Below are 18,285 nucleotides of genomic sequence, written 5' to 3'. Positions count from 1 at the left end.
CAGCTGAGCCAAGAGCAGACAACAGGCGTTTCCCAGGCAAAGGCGAAAGGCTGTCCATGCACAAAGAGAAGACAGCAAGCCAAGGCATGGAGCTCCGAGCAGCTCAGTGTCCATGGACTGAGAGGAAGGCAAGAGGATCACGGGAGGATAGAGACATCAGATGTCATCTGGTACCATCAACGGTACCTAGGGAATGTTCAAAAAAACATCAGGCACCTGGACAAGGGGACGTAACAGCCTTCTAAGATCCTTCACTCTGCAGTAAACACTCCCTCACAGAACGGAGACCACAGCTCTCACACTAGAGTAGCCTAGGTCATGGAACTGTCCTTCAGTTAGAGACGTAATGTGATGCAGACACCCGCTTGGCCACCAGAGGCTGAAACGGTGGGGTGGGAAGAGTGTGAGGGCCTCTGCTTGCCGAACACCAAAAAGCAAACGCCCGAAACAGAGGGAGTGGTCGTAACAGACGATGCTGCATATGCCTTAGGGTTTTTATTTTTTGTTTTTTGTAAAAATGCTCTGCAAACCTTAAAATCCATTATTGTCATCTCCTGGAAAATCTGGCTTAGAGCTCCAGTATAGAGCTTAAAATATCTTTCTTAAGAACAAAGCAGGGGGCTGGAGAGATGGCTCAGAGGTTAAGAGCACTGTCTGCTCTTCCAGAGGTCCTGAGTTCAATTCCCAGCAAACATATGGTGGCTCACAACCATCTATAATGAGATCTGGTGCCCTCTTCTGGCATGCAGGTATACATGCAGGCAGAGCACGGTATGCAAAATAAATAAATAAATGTAAAGAACAAAGTAGGAACCAGCCACTAGTTGTTTTTGTTAAGGTACTGTTGGTCACAGGACAAGGGCTGTTTTCTTCTTTCCCCCAAGAGAGACCGGAGGCTCCATGGAATCTTGCATTCCTTTTATACTTTCACAGAAATGCAATGTTGTTATTAATATTTCCTATTGCCAAAACACGATTTCTCCTCCCCAGAGACAAAAGAGCACAAAATCGCCAACCAACCCACCCTGCGGCTTCCAAGGTACTCTGTGAGGATGCGACCTTCTGCATGTCAAAGACAAGGAGAAAGACTTCCCTGTGTCAACGTGTTAAAAATGAGAGAAGCAAATACAGACTGTGACTTTACAACCACACAAAGGATGGTGTAATCATTCTTGCAGAAAGAAATCCCAAAATCCCCTCCTCGGTGAGCCTTGGGAAGGGTTTCTGATGGTCTTAGGACAAAAGACAACTACACACATTCTTGAATCCGCGGTCCTCACCGCAGCAGGAGAGAGCCAACGCTTTCTATAGAAGACCAGATAACCGTCTGAGCCCTGAGGCCTTAGCCTGGCACTGGAGCAGCCACAGGCAAAAAGTGACAAGCAGAAGCAGCTGTTCCCAGACAACTGTGTCCAAAAACAGGAGGCAAGGCAGACCCGGCCCCTGGGCCAGTCTAGCAAACGCTGCCTACGGAGTCACTTCACCATCTTGTAGTCTTTACAGGCATGTCCGAAGTTGGCTGCTAATCTGAGGCTGGGGGAGAGAAGGCTGGCCGGAATAACCACCGGTCAGTGGCTCTCACGCTAAAGGGAGACTCGGATCGCATCCCCCGGAATCTTCAAGGATAGAAAGCTACTAGGACCTCGATGCTGAAAGGCAGTTAGGTGCCGGTCCGGTCCAGTTTAACAGTTTGTGTGAATTCAGTAATAGCCCTGAAACATGTACTTAGCAAAGCATGTCCCTTCAGATAGTAAAGGCACACACAGTTACGCATGGTGCTTCCCTGAGAAGAGCCCATCTCGATAAGAGGGTGACGCATTTCCAAGAGATGGTCCTCGTGGGCTAAAGAGACTGTGCTGTGACTAGAATTGGGGGGGGGGGGGGGGGGAGTCAGGTCAGAGAGATGGCTCCGCATAAAGGCTGCCCAAGCCTGGCAGCCTGAGTCTGGTCCCCAGAAGCCATGGACAGATGCACAGAGAGATACATGCAGTGTTTAATAGAAACAGGGAGAAAGAGACTGTTTAACAGGAACATAAAGACTGTCTTTAAATATTTAAATGTTCATACATTAGAAAAGGGAGAAAAAGAGCATTTTAATTTGCTCAGAGTGTGCAAAGCAAGATGTAATGGTATAAGCCAGAGGGCAGCATGGTTTGGTTTCTCTCTTACATAACCCTAACCCTAACCCTGTTTTAAGAACTGTGACCCGAGCTGATTCTAAGGCAGAAGTCACAAACTACTTTTATACACACAAGCTAACATCCAATGTCCAGGTAATGTGTAATAACAGGGCCTGTCTTAGAGTTTCTATTGCTGTGACGAAATGCCATAACCAAAAAGCAAATTGGGGAGGGAAGGGTTTATTTGGCTTACACTTCTAAACCACAGTTCATCATTGGAGGCAGTCAGGACAGGAACCCAAACAGGACAGGAACGTGGAGGCAGGAGCTGATGCAGAGGCCATGGAGGAGTGCTGCTTACCTGCTTAGCGGCTTGCTTCCCATGGCTTTCTTTCTTATAGAACCAGGACCACCTGCCAAGGAGCAGCCCCACTCACCGTGGGCTGGGCCGCATCCTGTATTTACCACTAACTGAGAAGATGCCTCACAGCTGGATCTCATGGAGACACTTCCTCAACCAAGGCTCCTTCCTCTCTGATGACTCTAGCTTGTTTCAGGGTGACACACAAAACTAGCCAATCTCTCCTCAATTCTAGGACTCTGGATGAGCTGGGGAAACCAAAGCATAAACTGCAATTCCCTGTTACTTCGAAGGATTAAGACAGCAAATTCCAAGCTCAGAAACTCACAACACAAGGTGTTATAAAAATAAAAAATAAAACAAAAACAAAAACGACTATCAAAGTTCCCAGGGGTGTTGCCAGTGGTGACTCTGGTCTGACATCTCCTCTCATTAGATACTTGGCTATAGGAACCTTGAATAGTCACAAAATCAGAATTAAAAGATGGCTGTGCACATGGCTCCATGGCAGAACACCTGCTTGGCACAATCAAACCCCCAGTGCTGTGTCAAAAAACAAAAAAACAAAAAAAACAAACCAAACAACAAAAAAAAAAAACCCAACAACAACAAAAATTAAAAAAAACAAAAAAAACACTTATCTTAAGCAACTATCCAGCAGCTTAACAGGAGCTAAGACACCTGCTAGCCAACCCTACTGGAGGGCTGCATGGGTGGATACCTGCTGGCAATCACAGCAGACCCCACTGGAGGGCTGCACAGGGTCACCACTGCAGCAGGCCTCATTCCTCCCACCTTGGAGATCAAAGGGTGAGTTCTGACATTGACAACTCAAACAGAATAACACTTCTGGCTGAAGACCCACACACAGTAAAACAGCATGAATGGTAAGCCATGCAGTGCTAACGGATCAGCCCAGGTAAGCCCTGGACAGGCTGGGACAGCCACCAAACCATGCCTTTCTAATCAGGAGCTACTAGCAAAGACAGAGCGAGTGAAAAAGAAAAAGAAGGCGTCATGTCCACTCCCGAGAACCCTCATTATTTTAAGCCTAGATTCCAAGTGGCTGTGACCTCTGAAGGAATGCTTGATCTGAGAGCAAAGCAGACTTCCCACTGTTTTCTCCCACGACCTTCCAGACACTTCCTATTTTATGGCACTAAGGGGAAACTCTACTTTTCAACCTCAATGTCACAGTCAGCAGCAAAGGAAACAGTGAACTGAGATGTGTGTTTACTTTTTCCTTGAAACAGGACCTCAAGAAAAGGAGCCAAGGATTTATCTATCTGACCAAAACAGTTTTCCCAAAATGAGAAATATTTTTCCCAAAAAAGGACTGTTACATCCATCTAAGGACTTTGACAGATTCCAAAAATCTTCCCAGGGAGCTGGCTTGTCGTTATTAAATTTACCTTTTGACATGTACTAACTTATTGGGGAGGTGGGTTCCCTTCACAATACACATGTGGAGAAGTCCCAGGGGTCACCGCCCATCCCACTTTTCATTAGTGTGACCCACAATCACTGTTTGAAGAATCCTAGCCCAGAGCAGTGCCTATCAAGTCTACTTTCAGATGCTCTGGCATCACAGATTGGATTGGGTTACAGAACAAAAACAGTAGTGGTCCCCAGAACCTATATTCATTTTGAAAAGGAGGAAGGCATAATGGCGCATGTTTGTAACCCACGGTTGTGACGATGGAAGCAAGAGGACCCCTGGAGAACGCTAAGCCAGCCAATCACTAATGTCTGGACCAATGAGAGACCCTGTCACAAAATAAAGCAGGATGGACGACTCCTCGGAACACCAGGATGCTGGTGAGGCTTATCATCTGAATCCCGTCAGCACGTTACCTACGTACACACTCACACACGCCATACACAAACACTCACAATCGGAGACAGACAGAATATATGAATGAAAAAATGGCGGCGGGGGATGGGGGTGGGGTGGGGGAGGACGGGACGACTAACAGCTGTAGAAATGCACCTCACGGTTAGGATTTTAAAAGCCTGGTCAGTTGTGCTGCCAGTGGTATGCCCTCTGAAAGCACAAGAAAGATTTTAGAAAGTGGGGTACCCTAAAACAAAAAAAGGACGTAAGCCCTTGGACGTGGCCAGCATTCTCAAAACAGTGTTCTCAAAAGCTGTGCTGCATCCCTGAGCGAGCCTGTGGCACGTTACGATCCCACTGTCTGCGCTGTCAAGGGTTCAGATAACTATTCTTATTAAACAAATGTGTAAAGCATCTCTAAAGCTCTTATGTGCTAATCTGCAGTTGGTGCACAAGATTAATGAGTTTCATTACGACATGTTTCAAACACAAGGCATCGTTGCAATTATTCATTTTCTTTCGTGCCCTTCCCTTATCTCTAGCCCCACATTTTAGTGCCCCTCTCCCCACAAATAGTGCTTTGCTGTGGGTGTAACCATATAGTAAATGTATATATTGCTGCACAAATCTCCGGCTGAACAGCTGACTACACCCCATCCACACTTTTTTTCTCCATGTAGCTGGCTGCTCCCCTGCACTGTAGCTTTTCCTATCCATGGACATACACGTTTTCCTAAGAGGACTGAAGTGGCCAGTTAAGTACTCTTATTTTCCTTAAACAGCTGAACTAATAAAAGAACAGAGTCGAAAGAGCCTGGCATTGAGGAAGCATGAGCCTTTAGTCAGGAGTGCTCAGCAGTGCTCAAAGCGCCCTGCACAGGGAGATTAAGGCTGCTCTCTGCTCACTTTGGCTCTGCCCTAACTACTCCTGTCTTTTCACCACAGAGAAAACAATTTCCTTTTGTTATCTAAATATCCTCAATCAAAAAGAAAGAATGACACTCTATACCTAACACCCATAAGGAATGAAGAGAGCACCCAGAAAGGAACTCTGTTGCCAAATAAATCCCAGGATAGCATTTGGTTTTTAAGGTCATCTTAAACTGCACTCTTGGGCCTGTTAGGAAAACAATGTAAAACAGCATTAAATTGTATAGTAATAATTAGAAACCACTAATTTAAAATCATTAGAGCCAGTGAGTTGTTTGTTTGATTGATTGATTGGTTTTATGAGACAAGGTTTCTCTGTGTGGTCCTGGCTGTCCTGGGACTCACAGAGATCCGCCTGCCTCTGCCTCCCTGCGCTGGGATTAAAGATGTGAGAATTTTAATGAGCTCACAGCAACAACTAGGACCTAAGGACAGAGGTCTGCAGTGTGCAACCCTGAAGTCAGCGTGAACCCTTTGTTTTGCTCATAACAAACATTTCCTGGAAGCCCAATGCTCTCACTTCACAGCTGCCTCAGGGAACAGCACACTTAACGTGAGGCTACAACAAATGCTCCAAATTTATCAGTTCAACGATCACATTTCTGTTCTTATTTAGTAAGAACAAGAAGTATCCAGTGAGAATGCTTATCAGTTTTCAATCCTAAATCCCAATTAACTTGAAACCAACAAAACAAGAGGGCTGGAACTGACGTCCCATGAGCCTTGGTTCCAGACTTCTTCCCAGGCGCGGGCGGGAGGGAGGGAGGGAGGGAGGGAGGGAGGGAGGGAGAAAAGTCTGTGCATTACAAAAGTTTAAGAGGGGTTAGAGAGAGGGCTCAGCAGTAAGAAAGGGAACAGGCCATTTTTCTGGAGGACCTGGGTTCAATTCCTAGCAATCACAAGGTGTCTCACAACTATCTGTAACTCCTAATCCAGGGGATCTGACACTTTTACACATATGTGCAAGAAAATCACCAACATACAGAAAATAAATAAATAAACAAATTTTACAAAAAGCTTAAGAGTCCTCTTCTTAATGTCTGTGCTCTACAAAGTCTTTAGTCAGAGTCTCTCTCTCTCTCTCTCTCTCTCTCTCTCTCTCTCTCTCTCTCTCTCTCTCAGAAAATTGGCTAAAAGGGAGAGAAACAAAACAAGTAAATAATGGGACTCTGAAGTGGTATTTTGACTATAATTCTTAAAATTTAATGCCCTTTACTGGTAACAATTTTTTAACTTAGGCTTAGTAAATAGTAAGAACCGTAACTTAAAAACTGCTGTGCATCTCAGGAAGGAATTAGCCTAATAAGGACACTTGGCCGCCTCTCCTCTCTGTGTGTGGGACAGTAAGGACCCTGCTTCTTCTTCTTCTTTTTCCTCTTTTTTTTTAAACAAAATAAATACTTGGACAGAACACTGTGAGAAGGAACTCAGAACCCACAGAAATAAGCAAGGGATTAGTTGATCAGAAGGCTATAAAGGCATCATCAGACAGAATTTTTAAGTTTGGCTTTCCAGTGTTAAGTCAGAAAAAGAAAATTATAGGGCTCTTCTTCTTCTTCTTCTTCTTCTTCTTCTTCTTCTTCTTCTTCTTCTTCTTCTTCTTCTTCTTCTTCTTTTTATTTGTTTGCTTTGAGTTTTGGTTTTTCGAAACAGGGTTCCTCTGTGTAGTCTTGGCTGTCCTGCACTCAATTTGTAGACCAGGCTGGCCTCAAACTCACAGAGATCTGTTTGCCTCTGTCTCCTGAGTGCTGAGATTAAAGGTGTGTGCCACAACGCCTGGCAAAAATTACAATTTCTTAAATCAGTTATATTATGGACAGAGCTGGACTGAAAAAAAAAAACACACACACACACTCAATATAACCAGTAAGGCAATGAGAGAGAGAGAGAGAGAGAGAGAGAGAGAGAGAGAGAGAACTCTGAAAAAAGTAGCTCATCAAAAACTAGAAGGGCCTGGAGCTCCAGCCTCTCTGGGCACACAGGTCACACCTGGCTGGGAAGCTCAAGGTAACTCATTCTCCCAGGTGGCCACACGCTAAGCATCTGTCCCCACTGCATCCTCAGGTGCTACAGCATGGCCAAGTACAGAACAGGCTTTTAAAGCTATTTGCTGCTGGCTCAGCAGTTAACAGCACTGACTGCTCTTCCAGAGGACTCAGGTTCAATTCCCAGCACCCACATTTGCAGCTCACAACTACTGTGCCTCCAGCTCCAGGGGATCCTACCCCCTCACACAGGCATACATGCAGGCAAGACACCATTGCAATATGAAAGAAAAATAAAATTTCCAAAAATACTACTTGCTAGAGAATAAAGCTTTAGCGATGTAAGCCAATTAAAAGAACAGTCTATCCAAACACAAATGTCCTGCTCACATTGATAACAACCACCATTAACACTACTGTGCTCACTTCTGTGCCCAATGAACAAACTTCTGATACAAAAGTTTGTTTCTGCTAGTCAGAATAATACAAAGACAGGGGACCAAAAAAAAAAAAAAAAAAAAAGCTTAGAAAGCCAAGAAATACATTAGGGGAAGGGTTGGGGGGGGGAGGGGGGGAGCACAGGGAGGGGCACAGAGAACTGCAGGATGTGGATACAGGTCTGGTTCCAGCAAAGGAAGGGAGAGGGGAGGGCAGGGGAGGGGAGAGGAAGGGAGGGAAGGGGAGGAGAGGGGAGGGGAAGGGAGAGGAGGGCAGGGGAGAAGAGGAGAGGGGAGGAGAAGGGAAGGGAGGGCAGGGGAGGAGAGAGGAGGGGAGGGGAAGGGAGGGAAGGGCAGGGGAGGGCAGGAGAAAGGAGGGGAGGGGAGGGGAGGGGAGGAAAATTGGGGAAGCTGAGCTGGTGCACGTGAGGAGGCAATGCAACTCTAAGAAAAGCTGAGCAAGGCTGTGCATGCAAAGGAGCCTCCTGTGCAGTGCTTAGCCACAGCTGTGGGCAGATGTAGGTGGCCTGGCCTTTAAGCTAACACAAGGAAGAAGTCCACAGGCCATCCTTGTCCCTCTCCCCACATCAGAGAGAAGAACAGTGACTGGCACAAACTCCCAGAGTCCTCCACACTATCGTGGCCACTGCTAATCCCGCTGGCCTCAAACAAAACACCACTGTCAATACACAACATGCCACGAAGTGACAACTCTCCAGTGTCTCATACCTACCAGGGAAAACTTATTCTATGTGAACTTAGCACTTATATTTTACTTTTCAGAAGAGCCTCCTTGAGAGTTGGTTTGTTCTCGCCAGGGGCATGCATGGAGAAGGAAACAAACTACTTGTGTCAAGGCATTTCTAAAACTTCCTCAGAACCCTAACACTTCTGAATCACCTTCCATCTTACTCAGCAAAATCTGGGTCCCTCAACAAGCCTTTTTCCCTTCGTGCCTCCAAGGACTCTGGAGACAGATGGCTCCTTTAAAGGTTCCGCTTGCTCTTCAGTAGCTCCCACTTGTGAGCTGTTGGCTAGGGAGCTCTCCCTGACTTAACTACCAGGTCTTTAAGCCAGGCTTTCAAGCAACCTCAGAGGTTCATTAACCCCTCAGTAACTGCCCATCACTTACTGACTGAACTGGATACTGACCGCTTGCACTTGTTTACACATCTACTCGTGCTGCCCCCTGGCAGATGGGCAGCCGCCACGCGAGGCACTTACCACACACATTTCACTCGTGTTCAAAGCTGAAGGAAGTAGCTGAAGGTGTAGGCCACTGAGAGAATATGTCCCAAGTGAGCACAAAGGCCAGAATTCAATCTCTACCTTCCACTCCTCCATCGCTCCCAAGCCCACCCCAAAGTGGTACGGAAAAGGATGACAACGTTACAAAGAGCCAAGGCAATAAACAGAATGTTTCCCCTGCCTGTTGGTCTCCCACAGATGGCAGCCTTTGCCAGCTTAGCCACACAAAACAAGTCACTCGTTCAATGGGCACAACTTTCTCTTGTGTTTCAAATCATGTGTGATACCAGATGCCCTAACCCACTGCAAAGTACGCGCCGCGAAACAGTAGACCCGGCTGCTTGCCAGCAATACCCTAGCTTAGGCAACTAGAGGAAGGAGCTGCCGCTGCTCTGGTGTCTCTGGGGTGGGTAGGTGCAGGGAGAATCCAGAGTAAGCCAATTCCTTAGAAGCAAAGACATGAAATAGAGGAAGCATAAACTCTGACAGGGAAGTGGACCCTGGCGTGGACAGGCTGGAGGGTCACAGATGACGCCGAGTCACCCACAGAGAAGGGACTGACTCACTGGGCAAGAGGCTTCTCCTAAAAAGGGCTCCAAGCCTCCTGCCCACACCAGTCCTCCTGACTCACTCCATGCAGAAACAGAGCATGTACACCCGACTAAACTGTAATGGGCTTAAAAGGTAAAACAACAAATTATATGAAAAAATTATCATCAAATGGTAAAGATCATTTCCAAAGGGAGAAAAAAGGTCTTTGTAAAATTAAGCCATGGGCAACTGTTTCGGGTTTTGTTTTATTTTGTTTCAGGTTTTTGGAGACAATGAGTAGCCTTCCTTGGCTATCCTGAAATTGGCTCTGTAGACCAGGCTGGCCCCGAACTCATTGGCTCTGTAGACTAGGCTGGCCCTGAACTCATAAAAACCTCACACGGCCATGGACAACTTTTAAAGCCACATAAGGACTGTTCTCATGAAGGACTGCGAGATTTTTCCCACCACGAACATTCCTGCCCACAGAATCACCGCGGCCACTTTATCTGTGAAAGAACTGGCTATGGAACTGGCAGGTTAAAGGCTCAGCTGTTAAGAGTCATTGAAACCCCTGCTTAGCATTAAGGATTTCAAAAATAATTTTTTAACTTTTTGAAAGATCTAACTCTGAGGCAAAGGAAATTTTACGGGCTAGTGACTCGGATTTCAGAACTCAGTAAGTCTGAGCACAGTCTGAGAATGGGCATTTCAAGCAAATTGCCAGTGCGGTAATCACCTCAGTTATACAGGGACAAAACGCCCGACAGAAGTGACTTAAGGGGATACAGACTCATTGTGGCCCCAGGTTTAAGAGTGCACGGTCAGCCATGGAGAAGCATGACAGCAAATGAAGCAAGCCATGGGTCTGTGGTACCCACACTCAGAGTGGACACTGGCCCCTCAGTTAATCCTTGCTGGAAACATGTCCCCAGGCAAGCCTACAGCTGGGTCTCCTAGGCTATCCCAAGTCCTACCAACTCAACAGTGGAAACCAACCACCACACTAGATGAAGGTGATGCTGGCCCAGACACATGCTGAGAGAACACCAGCTGTGGGGCAGACACACCTGCTGAAGGACACAAAACGTTATCTCTTAAAGAGTAAAAAACATTCATTTGCTTTAATCAATATTATTTCAGCAACATCATAAAACATTTTTATAAAAAGCAGTAATAGTTTAGGATAAAAAATCAAGTGCCAAAAATTAAAGTGATTATAGCATAGCTCAGAATACTATTTTTTTTTTTCCAGACTACTTTTTTGAAGGTAGAAAAGTTGCCCTGCCTGACTCAGCACCGTCAACATAAAACGGCAGCACTGAACACTGTCTACGGCACCCCTGACACCACCTGGAAAGTTCTCCTTTCCATCTCCCACAAGCACTGTTCCTTGAAGCTTTTCTGACCCTCTGGCCCAACCCTGCTCTGATTTGCCACAATCCTCAGAAACTGAATCCTCATTTGCAGGCTGGCAAGAAAGCACAAACTCAGTCTGCTCAAAGGATTTACTTAGGGAAGTAAATATACTATGAAGAGCTTTTCAGAGATGCTCATAAATGCTCTAGCACTATTTTAAAAGGCCCTAGAGCCTTGGGCAGCTGCCCACCTCAGACAAGTACACCATGTCCCGTCAGGCCACACAGAACATCGCAGGAATGCTGGCAGCATCCCTCGGACAGCATGCACAGACACGAGCGTACCATTTCTGGCCTCTTAGTGTGTCCGGCTCAGCCCCCTAGTTTAGGTGTCTTCACTTCCATAGTCAGGGTCAGAAACATTAGGAGCAAAATCACTCACTTAGAAACCCTGTCCTGAAACATACAGCATTGACTGTCTAGAGGGCTGGGCATATCCACTGGTGGAGACCGAACTCTGGGGTGTGGAACAGATGGTGACCATTTTTATTAAACTGGTACTCTGTCTGCTTCGCTTTCCAGTGAGTCACAGAATTTCAGTTCATAGTTTTATTTGACACGGGGGTTGAACCTTCACCCTGAGCACGCCTCACCACTGAGCCCCAGCCATAAACTCAGTAATGTATTAATAGCAGCAGACGGGAGCAGCAGATACTCAACACAGACCCCCCCTCCTTCTCCAAATGGCACTAGTACCTTCCTCAAGGAGGGGCAGCACGTTAACTCAGCTGTGCCTAACTGCTAACTGAAAGACTCGACCCTGCTCAGCCTCTGTTACCTCAGAATTCCGGGGTGCACGTGCTTTGACTGCACCCCCCACCCCCACTCCCGTGGTTATCCAGTTACCCAGGAGAAAGAGCTGTGTCGGTCACTGTCACAGCACAGCACCTGGCATGTAGCAAGCACAGCTTGCACTGACCCTTTCAAGCCCAGAGACCTACGGAACACGGAACACGTAGTCAGTAAAGAACAGTCCACAGCAGTTGGCAATGGGCTTTGCTTTATGTAGGTTTTAACTTTTTTCCTTTTACTGACTAAAACTTAACTATAAATATCCAATGACTGTGCTTCACTATTATTTAATTTCAGAGGATGAGAAATAATGATTGCTTTCACTAAAATTGCAATAGCCTTCTCAGAAACAACTTTAGGGAATGTCTCCTTTCCCAACCTGTGGCTTTTAACACGCTCCTAGTTTGAGCTGGTTTTAAGGGGCTTGTTGACTGTGTTTTGTTCTAAGTTCTCAGAAAGCACCTGCGTTCAGTTTAGCTGCTCAAGACCCCTCCCTGCCCCCTTACTGCTGTGATGAGAGGGGCGGAGCTTCCTAGAGCAGCTGACTCCCTCCCTGTTCCTCGGCCCAGTGCTCCCTGGTCCAGCACAGCTTCCCCATCTCCAGCAGCCACGGGCTTAGCTGCACCCCTCTTCCTGCCAAGCACACTCTATACTTCATCCTTGGTCTGTTCTGATCAACTTGCTAACTGACACTTTATTCTCCAAGACCACACAGAAAAGGCCCTTGAGGGAGGTATCTGCTCTTATTCCAAGTTGACAGATGTGTGTACCCAAATGTAACAATCGCTTTTCATGAGCCTTCAAAGGGTTTTAAAGACCCAAAGGGAGCCGTGATGATGTCATCCAGCTTTCATGCTCCAGAAGAAGAGGTCACTAACAGGATTACACAGAGGGCCACTTAACATCAGCGTCGTTAAATGGCGCATGCCTTTTGACTTTTATTCAGTTCATTGCTGCACTCTATGGTGACTCAGGAGAGGTCTGCTTCTAAAGATGTGTTAAACAACACATCCAGAGTATCAGCTCACTGCGTGTGACAATGCATGCCTGGACCCAGCACTCAGGAGACTGCGTGTAGTGAGACATGCCTGGACCCAGTACTCGGGAGACTTGAGTGTCGTGAGACATGCCTGGACCCAGCACTCAGGAGACTGCGTGTAGTGAGACATGCCTGGACCCAGCACTTGGCAGGCTGCGTGTAGCAGAACATGCCTGCACCCAGCACTCAGAGACAAAGACCAGATGACTTCAAGATTAAGACTTTGTGTCCCACCACTGCCCCCACCCCCCACAAAAATAATAATTCTAAATTCTGGTCAAGTGAAAAAGATGAAAACACACAAATTTGAACTGATTTAGAAATGTATAATCAAGTATAACCTATTTGAATGATGGATGATTCAGACAGACAAACTACTACTGTGAGAGGGACAGCAGAAACGAATCCAAATCTGAATTGTTTTCTGGAACAAAGGCATTTTGTGTTATTGTTAAAGAGGCACCTTCCTGAGATATGTCCTGAGGTATTTGTACTTGGAATGTATATTTGTACATGAGACACTACAATGATGTGCTGTCAAAATGACAGCAGGAGAATTAGGAGTACAGGAGAGACAGGGTCAGAGGGGACCCTGGGTGCTGAGAACTTGCAGCGCACCATGGTACTCTTCTTGTGTTTGGATTTCGCACACTTCGCACACTAAGCTGCTGTCCTGTCTTGTTCTCATCCTCTGGGGGCCTGTGGCTGTTTCCAATGGCTTTCCTCTTCCCTCGTGCCAGTTTTGAGGTAGTTGGAGGTTTTCTAGCTTTTTGTGTTTTTGGTTTTTTCATTTAGTTGGTTTGGTTTGGTTTTTTTTTTTAGGGTTTTTTTTTGTTGTTGTTGTTGTTTTCTTTTCTTTTCTTTTCTTTTTTGTTTGTTTTGTTTTTTTCAAGACAGGATTTCTCTGTAACCCTAGCTGTCCTGGAACTCTCTCTGTAGACTGGGCTGGCTTCAAAGTCACAGATCTGCCTGCATCTGCCTCCTCAGTCCTGGGATTAAAGGCGTGCAGGCACCACACCCAACGCACATGTCAGTTCTAACACGCTGTACCATTCGAAGTCTTCCAAAGACACAATCCTGTTCTCACGCCTGCGCTGCACTAGGAACCCAACTTCGTCACCCTCGTCTCACCTCAGGCAGCTGCACTGCAGTCAGGTGCCTCCCCACAGCTGACTCAGCAGTCAGCTAACAGAATCTCAGTGACCCGCCTTATCTGCATCAGAGTCGGAGAGCACATTCCAGTCTCCTGAGCTCATCAATTCACGCCAGGGAACAGGAAACAGACCACCAAAGCAGAAAGCAGCCCCGTGGTCTTCCTGTAGGAGTCTGAAGCACAGCCCAACTCTGCCTAGAGCTGACTTCCTGAACACGGAGGATGACACCTAACAGCACACAACCCCCTCTGCCTGGCTCACCACAGCTCCCTACCCATCTGTTCTGACCTGCAGCACTTGTCACTGCCTGCTGCCCACTCCGTGTCTAACTGTGAATGCAGGATACTTGGCAGTGCTTGCTACTGTCTCAGAGTTTCTATTGCTGGGAGGAGACACCGTGACCCCGGCAACTCTTCTAAAAAAAAGCATTTTACTGAGGATGGCTTACAGCGCAGAGGTTTAGGCCACTGTCATCACGGTGAGCGGCATGGCGGCACGCAGGCAGACGTGGTGCTGGAGAGGTGGCTCAGAGTTCTACATCTGGATCCACAGGCAGCAGAAGGAGACTGTGTGCCACACTGGACACAGCTTGAGCATAGGAGACCTCAAAGCCTGCTCGACAGGGACACTCATAACAAGGTCACACCTACGCTACACTGCCACACCTCCTAATAGTGCCACAAGCGTTCACACATGGGCCATTCCTACTGAGACCACAGCTACCAAGCCCTCAGATTCCAACCAATAAAAACAGAAAAGACCAATAAATGCTGGCCACGTGCTCAGCATCCCAGAAAAGAATGACTAAATGCTAAAGTGTTACACACACACACACACACACACACACACTGCACACGCACCTCTTATATAATATAAACCAAGACATTCTGTTACAAGCCACACCCCCATGCCTCTCCGTCACAGAATGCAGAAGGATATCATGGCACTATTTTGATCTAATGTCACATTTAGTCTTTACAAACAGCTAAGAAATTAGTGACTATGGCGTTATACAAACACTAGTTAAACCTATAAGTGGGTACTAGGAAAACTCCATGTGACCACACTGTCTTCACATGCACTCCATGAAATTCATGTGTAATTGCTCATATGTGCACACATCTGTTTGCAGATGCATGTGCATAATGGTCAAAGGTCAACGGCTGGTGTCTTCCTCAGTTACTTCTTCCGCCTTCATTTTTGAGACAGAGCCTCAGTGAACCCAGGACTCACCAGCTCAGTCCCTCCCTGGCTATGGAGCCCAGGGATCCCCCTGTGTCCACACCTCTGCACTAGCACCCTGTGTGCACACTGCTGCACCCCTGACCTTCATACAGGAGTGCTGGGAACCCAAACTTGAATCGACATCTTCCCAGCTCCCTCCATGGAATGTTTAACATCTAGAAAGTGTCTCAGAATATAGGGCAGAGTGCAAACTATGAGATTTTAGAAAAAGTGGCTGTGTTACTTTTAAATTCAAAATTAATTCCATCCCAAAATTTCTGCCCCTTAATGCAAGCGCACCTGACAGACACGCCACGAGGCACAACCTAGAGAATTCAAAGAGGAAGCCGGCTACGTGGTATGAGGGGAGGCTGGGGCTCTACCTCCTACTTGGAGATATCTGTCTTGTGACTCAGTTTCCTCACTTATAAAACAGGGTGGAGTAACTTTTCTATAGAGTTGGCATGATAATCAAAGCCTTTAAATGAAGTAAATAACGGAGAGCAACACTAGCGCACGGCACAGCTGCCTGCTTTAGTCACCATGTTCAGCGGCAGCGGCAACACCAGCACAGGGGCATAGCTGACCACTTCAGTTACCATGTTCAGCGGCAGCGGCAACACCAGCACACGGCACAGCTGGCTGCTTTAGTTACCATGTTCAGCGGCAGTAGCATTGTCACATCTGAACCTACTCACACTTCAACAGAATTCTAGGTAGTGTTTGCTCTGAAGAGTCCATTTACACTATGAAATACTACTCTGTTATTAAAAACAAGGAATTTCTGAAGTTTGTGGACAAATGGATTGAACTAGAAATGATCATAATGAGTGAGTTCACCCAGAAGCACAAAGAGTCAAATGGTATATACTCACTTATATCTGGACACTAGCCCAAGGGATATGTCCCATGAAAGTCTTCACTTACCAGGAAAGTGGGACAGAGGGGAGGACATACTACTGGGACTCTAGGTCAGAGAAGCATGGGAGAATGGGGAAATAGAAGGATCCAGAGGGTCCTAGAAACCTACAAGAAGAACATTATGATGGGCAGATCTGGACCCAGGGGTCCTGCTCAAACTATGGCACCAGCCAAGGACAATACGTGCAGTAAACTTCGAACCCCTACCCAGATCTAGCCAATGGACAGGACACTCTCCACAGTTGAGTGGAGAGTGGGGACTGACTTTCACACGAACTCTGATGCCCCATATTTGGTCACGTCCCCTGGATGGGGAGGCCTGGTGGCACTCAGAGAAAGGATAGCAGGCTACCAAGAAGAGATTTGATACCCTATGAGCATATACAGGGGGAGGAGGTCCCCCTCAGTCACAGTCATAGGGGAGTAAGGGGAAAATGGGAGGGAGGGAGGAATGGGAGGATACAAGGGATGGGATAACAAATAAAGAACAGTTTTTTATTTTATTGTTTATGGGGGACATTAAACCCAGTGTCTTCTGCAAGCTCTAGTTAGTTTAAAGCAGTGGGGGAATGGGTATCAATATGAACAGAGTGTGGAAACTCAGGAGTAATCACAACGTGAGTCTGTCTGTAATTGAAAAAGCACAAACTTTACAGTGAGCTTGACAAAGATCATTCAATCTGCTACAACTCCATCACTGAGCTCAGGGAGGGCACTGGGTGGATATTGGGAAATCCTGCTGCTAAAGTAGCAGTCTGCCATGTCCAGAAAGCCCTGGGCTTGGTGTCAAGTGGAAAACTCTCTTTGTGGGTCCCGGATCCCCCACACCTTCTACCTGAGAAAGGTCTCACAGTCCTTTGGGAAGGTACAAGATAAGAATCCACTCAGCAAGTGCCTGGGAGTCCTGCAACGCCTCTCCAGGCCAAAGAGGGATCTGAGAACTTTAGCCCCTCAGCCAATGACCTTCGCCCACCCTGGATATACCTACCCCCTCTGCAAAGTTCTATATAGCCCTCTTTGACCCCAAATAAAATTGATCTGCTTCCCAGCAGCTGGTCCCGAGAGGCCATTTCCATTCCAGCTCAAGCCCCGCGTCCACGCGTCCCCTTGCCCCCTCCTCCCCCTGCCCCCCTCCGCTGAATCCCCAGTTCTTTGCTTCTGTTCTCTTGTTCCTGAGGACTGGCAGCCAATAACCCCAAGAGCAAGGGAAAGTCGCAGGTGGAGAATCTCTCATTAGGATCAGAATCCCATCCTCTCAGTGCAGAGAGGAACTTCAGAGACATCCAGATCTGAGCTGTGTCCACCCTCACAGACCAGCAATCCAGAGCAAAGGCTCAAAGTCATCCCTGGGCTCCCTCGGTCCTGCTTTTAGCTTCGGGATAACATCTATATAAATCAAAAGGCTCTGCTAACCAAATGCAAAACCGGCACCCAGCCCTCTGCTATATAGAGAAGATAAAAAGGTCAGCCTAGAGGCCTAGAACCCTGCCTGAGAACTGCTCACAGTCTGAACCATCATGGACCCAGAACCAGAGCCCTGAAAACTCCACCCATTAAAGCACTCAATGCATCCAGGCTAGTCAGGCCCAGCTTCACCGCCCGCACTGTGCCCTCTTGGAAATCTGGTAAGCAGTGAATTTGCGTCCCTGTAACTCACCATGATTTCTCTCTGTTCTTCCAGATTCTTCAAAAAGTTGGAAAATTCCCGTAAGGAGGCATCTGTAAAGAGAGAGAGGCATGAGTGAGTCTATGCTGGGTGACGCACAGGAAAGCCAAGCGGGCCCCACACTCTCCTTACCTATGCATCGCTCATCGTCAGTCTCCGCATCCCCGATAAACTCAAATTTAAAGTCTCGGAGTGAGTGTGCAAACTTCCGCTGGGCTGCCGAGAGACCTGGGAAGAAAGGGAGAGTGATGAACAGGGCCCTTGCTTTAAAGCCAAGGACTACCCCTTCCCAAAAAAAGCATTTTTTTTTTACTTTGGGTAGAACAAGAACTGTGCTGCACTCGGTATGAGAAAGGCATAATCCCATCATGCCCTGTGGTCTTGCACTTGGCACATGCCCTGCCCCCCCCACCCTCACCTCCTCCCCCCACCCCACCCCGTCGCCTCTGTTGTCCCCCCACCCACCCCTCCCACACCCACCCCCTCTGTTGTCCCCCCACCCATCACCTCTGTCGCCCCCCCCACCCCCCACCCCCTGTGTTGTCCTCCCCCCACCTCATTCCCTCCCTGCTGATGACTGCACAGCCTTCAACACTTTGCTTTCTCCTCCTCAATCAGGTCAGAA

At 47.3% G+C, this 18,285-nt stretch overlaps 1 protein-coding gene across 5 annotated transcripts in view; it reads right to left on the bottom strand.

The window, feature by feature from the left end:
• The window catches only part of ARHGAP10 (Rho GTPase activating protein 10), a 269,421-nt gene that overhangs the window by 170,025 nt on the left and 81,111 nt on the right, over positions 1-18,285 (bottom strand). For all 5 annotated transcript variants that reach the window (XM_084755701.1, XM_084755703.1, XM_084755700.1 and 2 more), the window contains exons 2-3: positions 17,793-17,888; positions 17,652-17,713 (exon numbers count right to left, since the gene is read on the bottom strand). In XM_084755701.1, the coding sequence (XP_084611827.1) occupies positions 17,652-17,713; positions 17,793-17,888 (158 nt within the window). The remainder of the gene's footprint in view (positions 1-17,651; positions 17,714-17,792; positions 17,889-18,285) is intronic.

Source organism: Acomys minous (assembly GCF_964271855.1).
Source record: "Acomys minous genome assembly, chromosome: 14".
Taxonomy (NCBI): domain Eukaryota; kingdom Metazoa; phylum Chordata; class Mammalia; order Rodentia; family Muridae; genus Acomys; species Acomys minous.
Note: the sequence above shows the minus strand (reverse complement) of the source record. Positions and strands in the feature narration are given on the sequence as shown.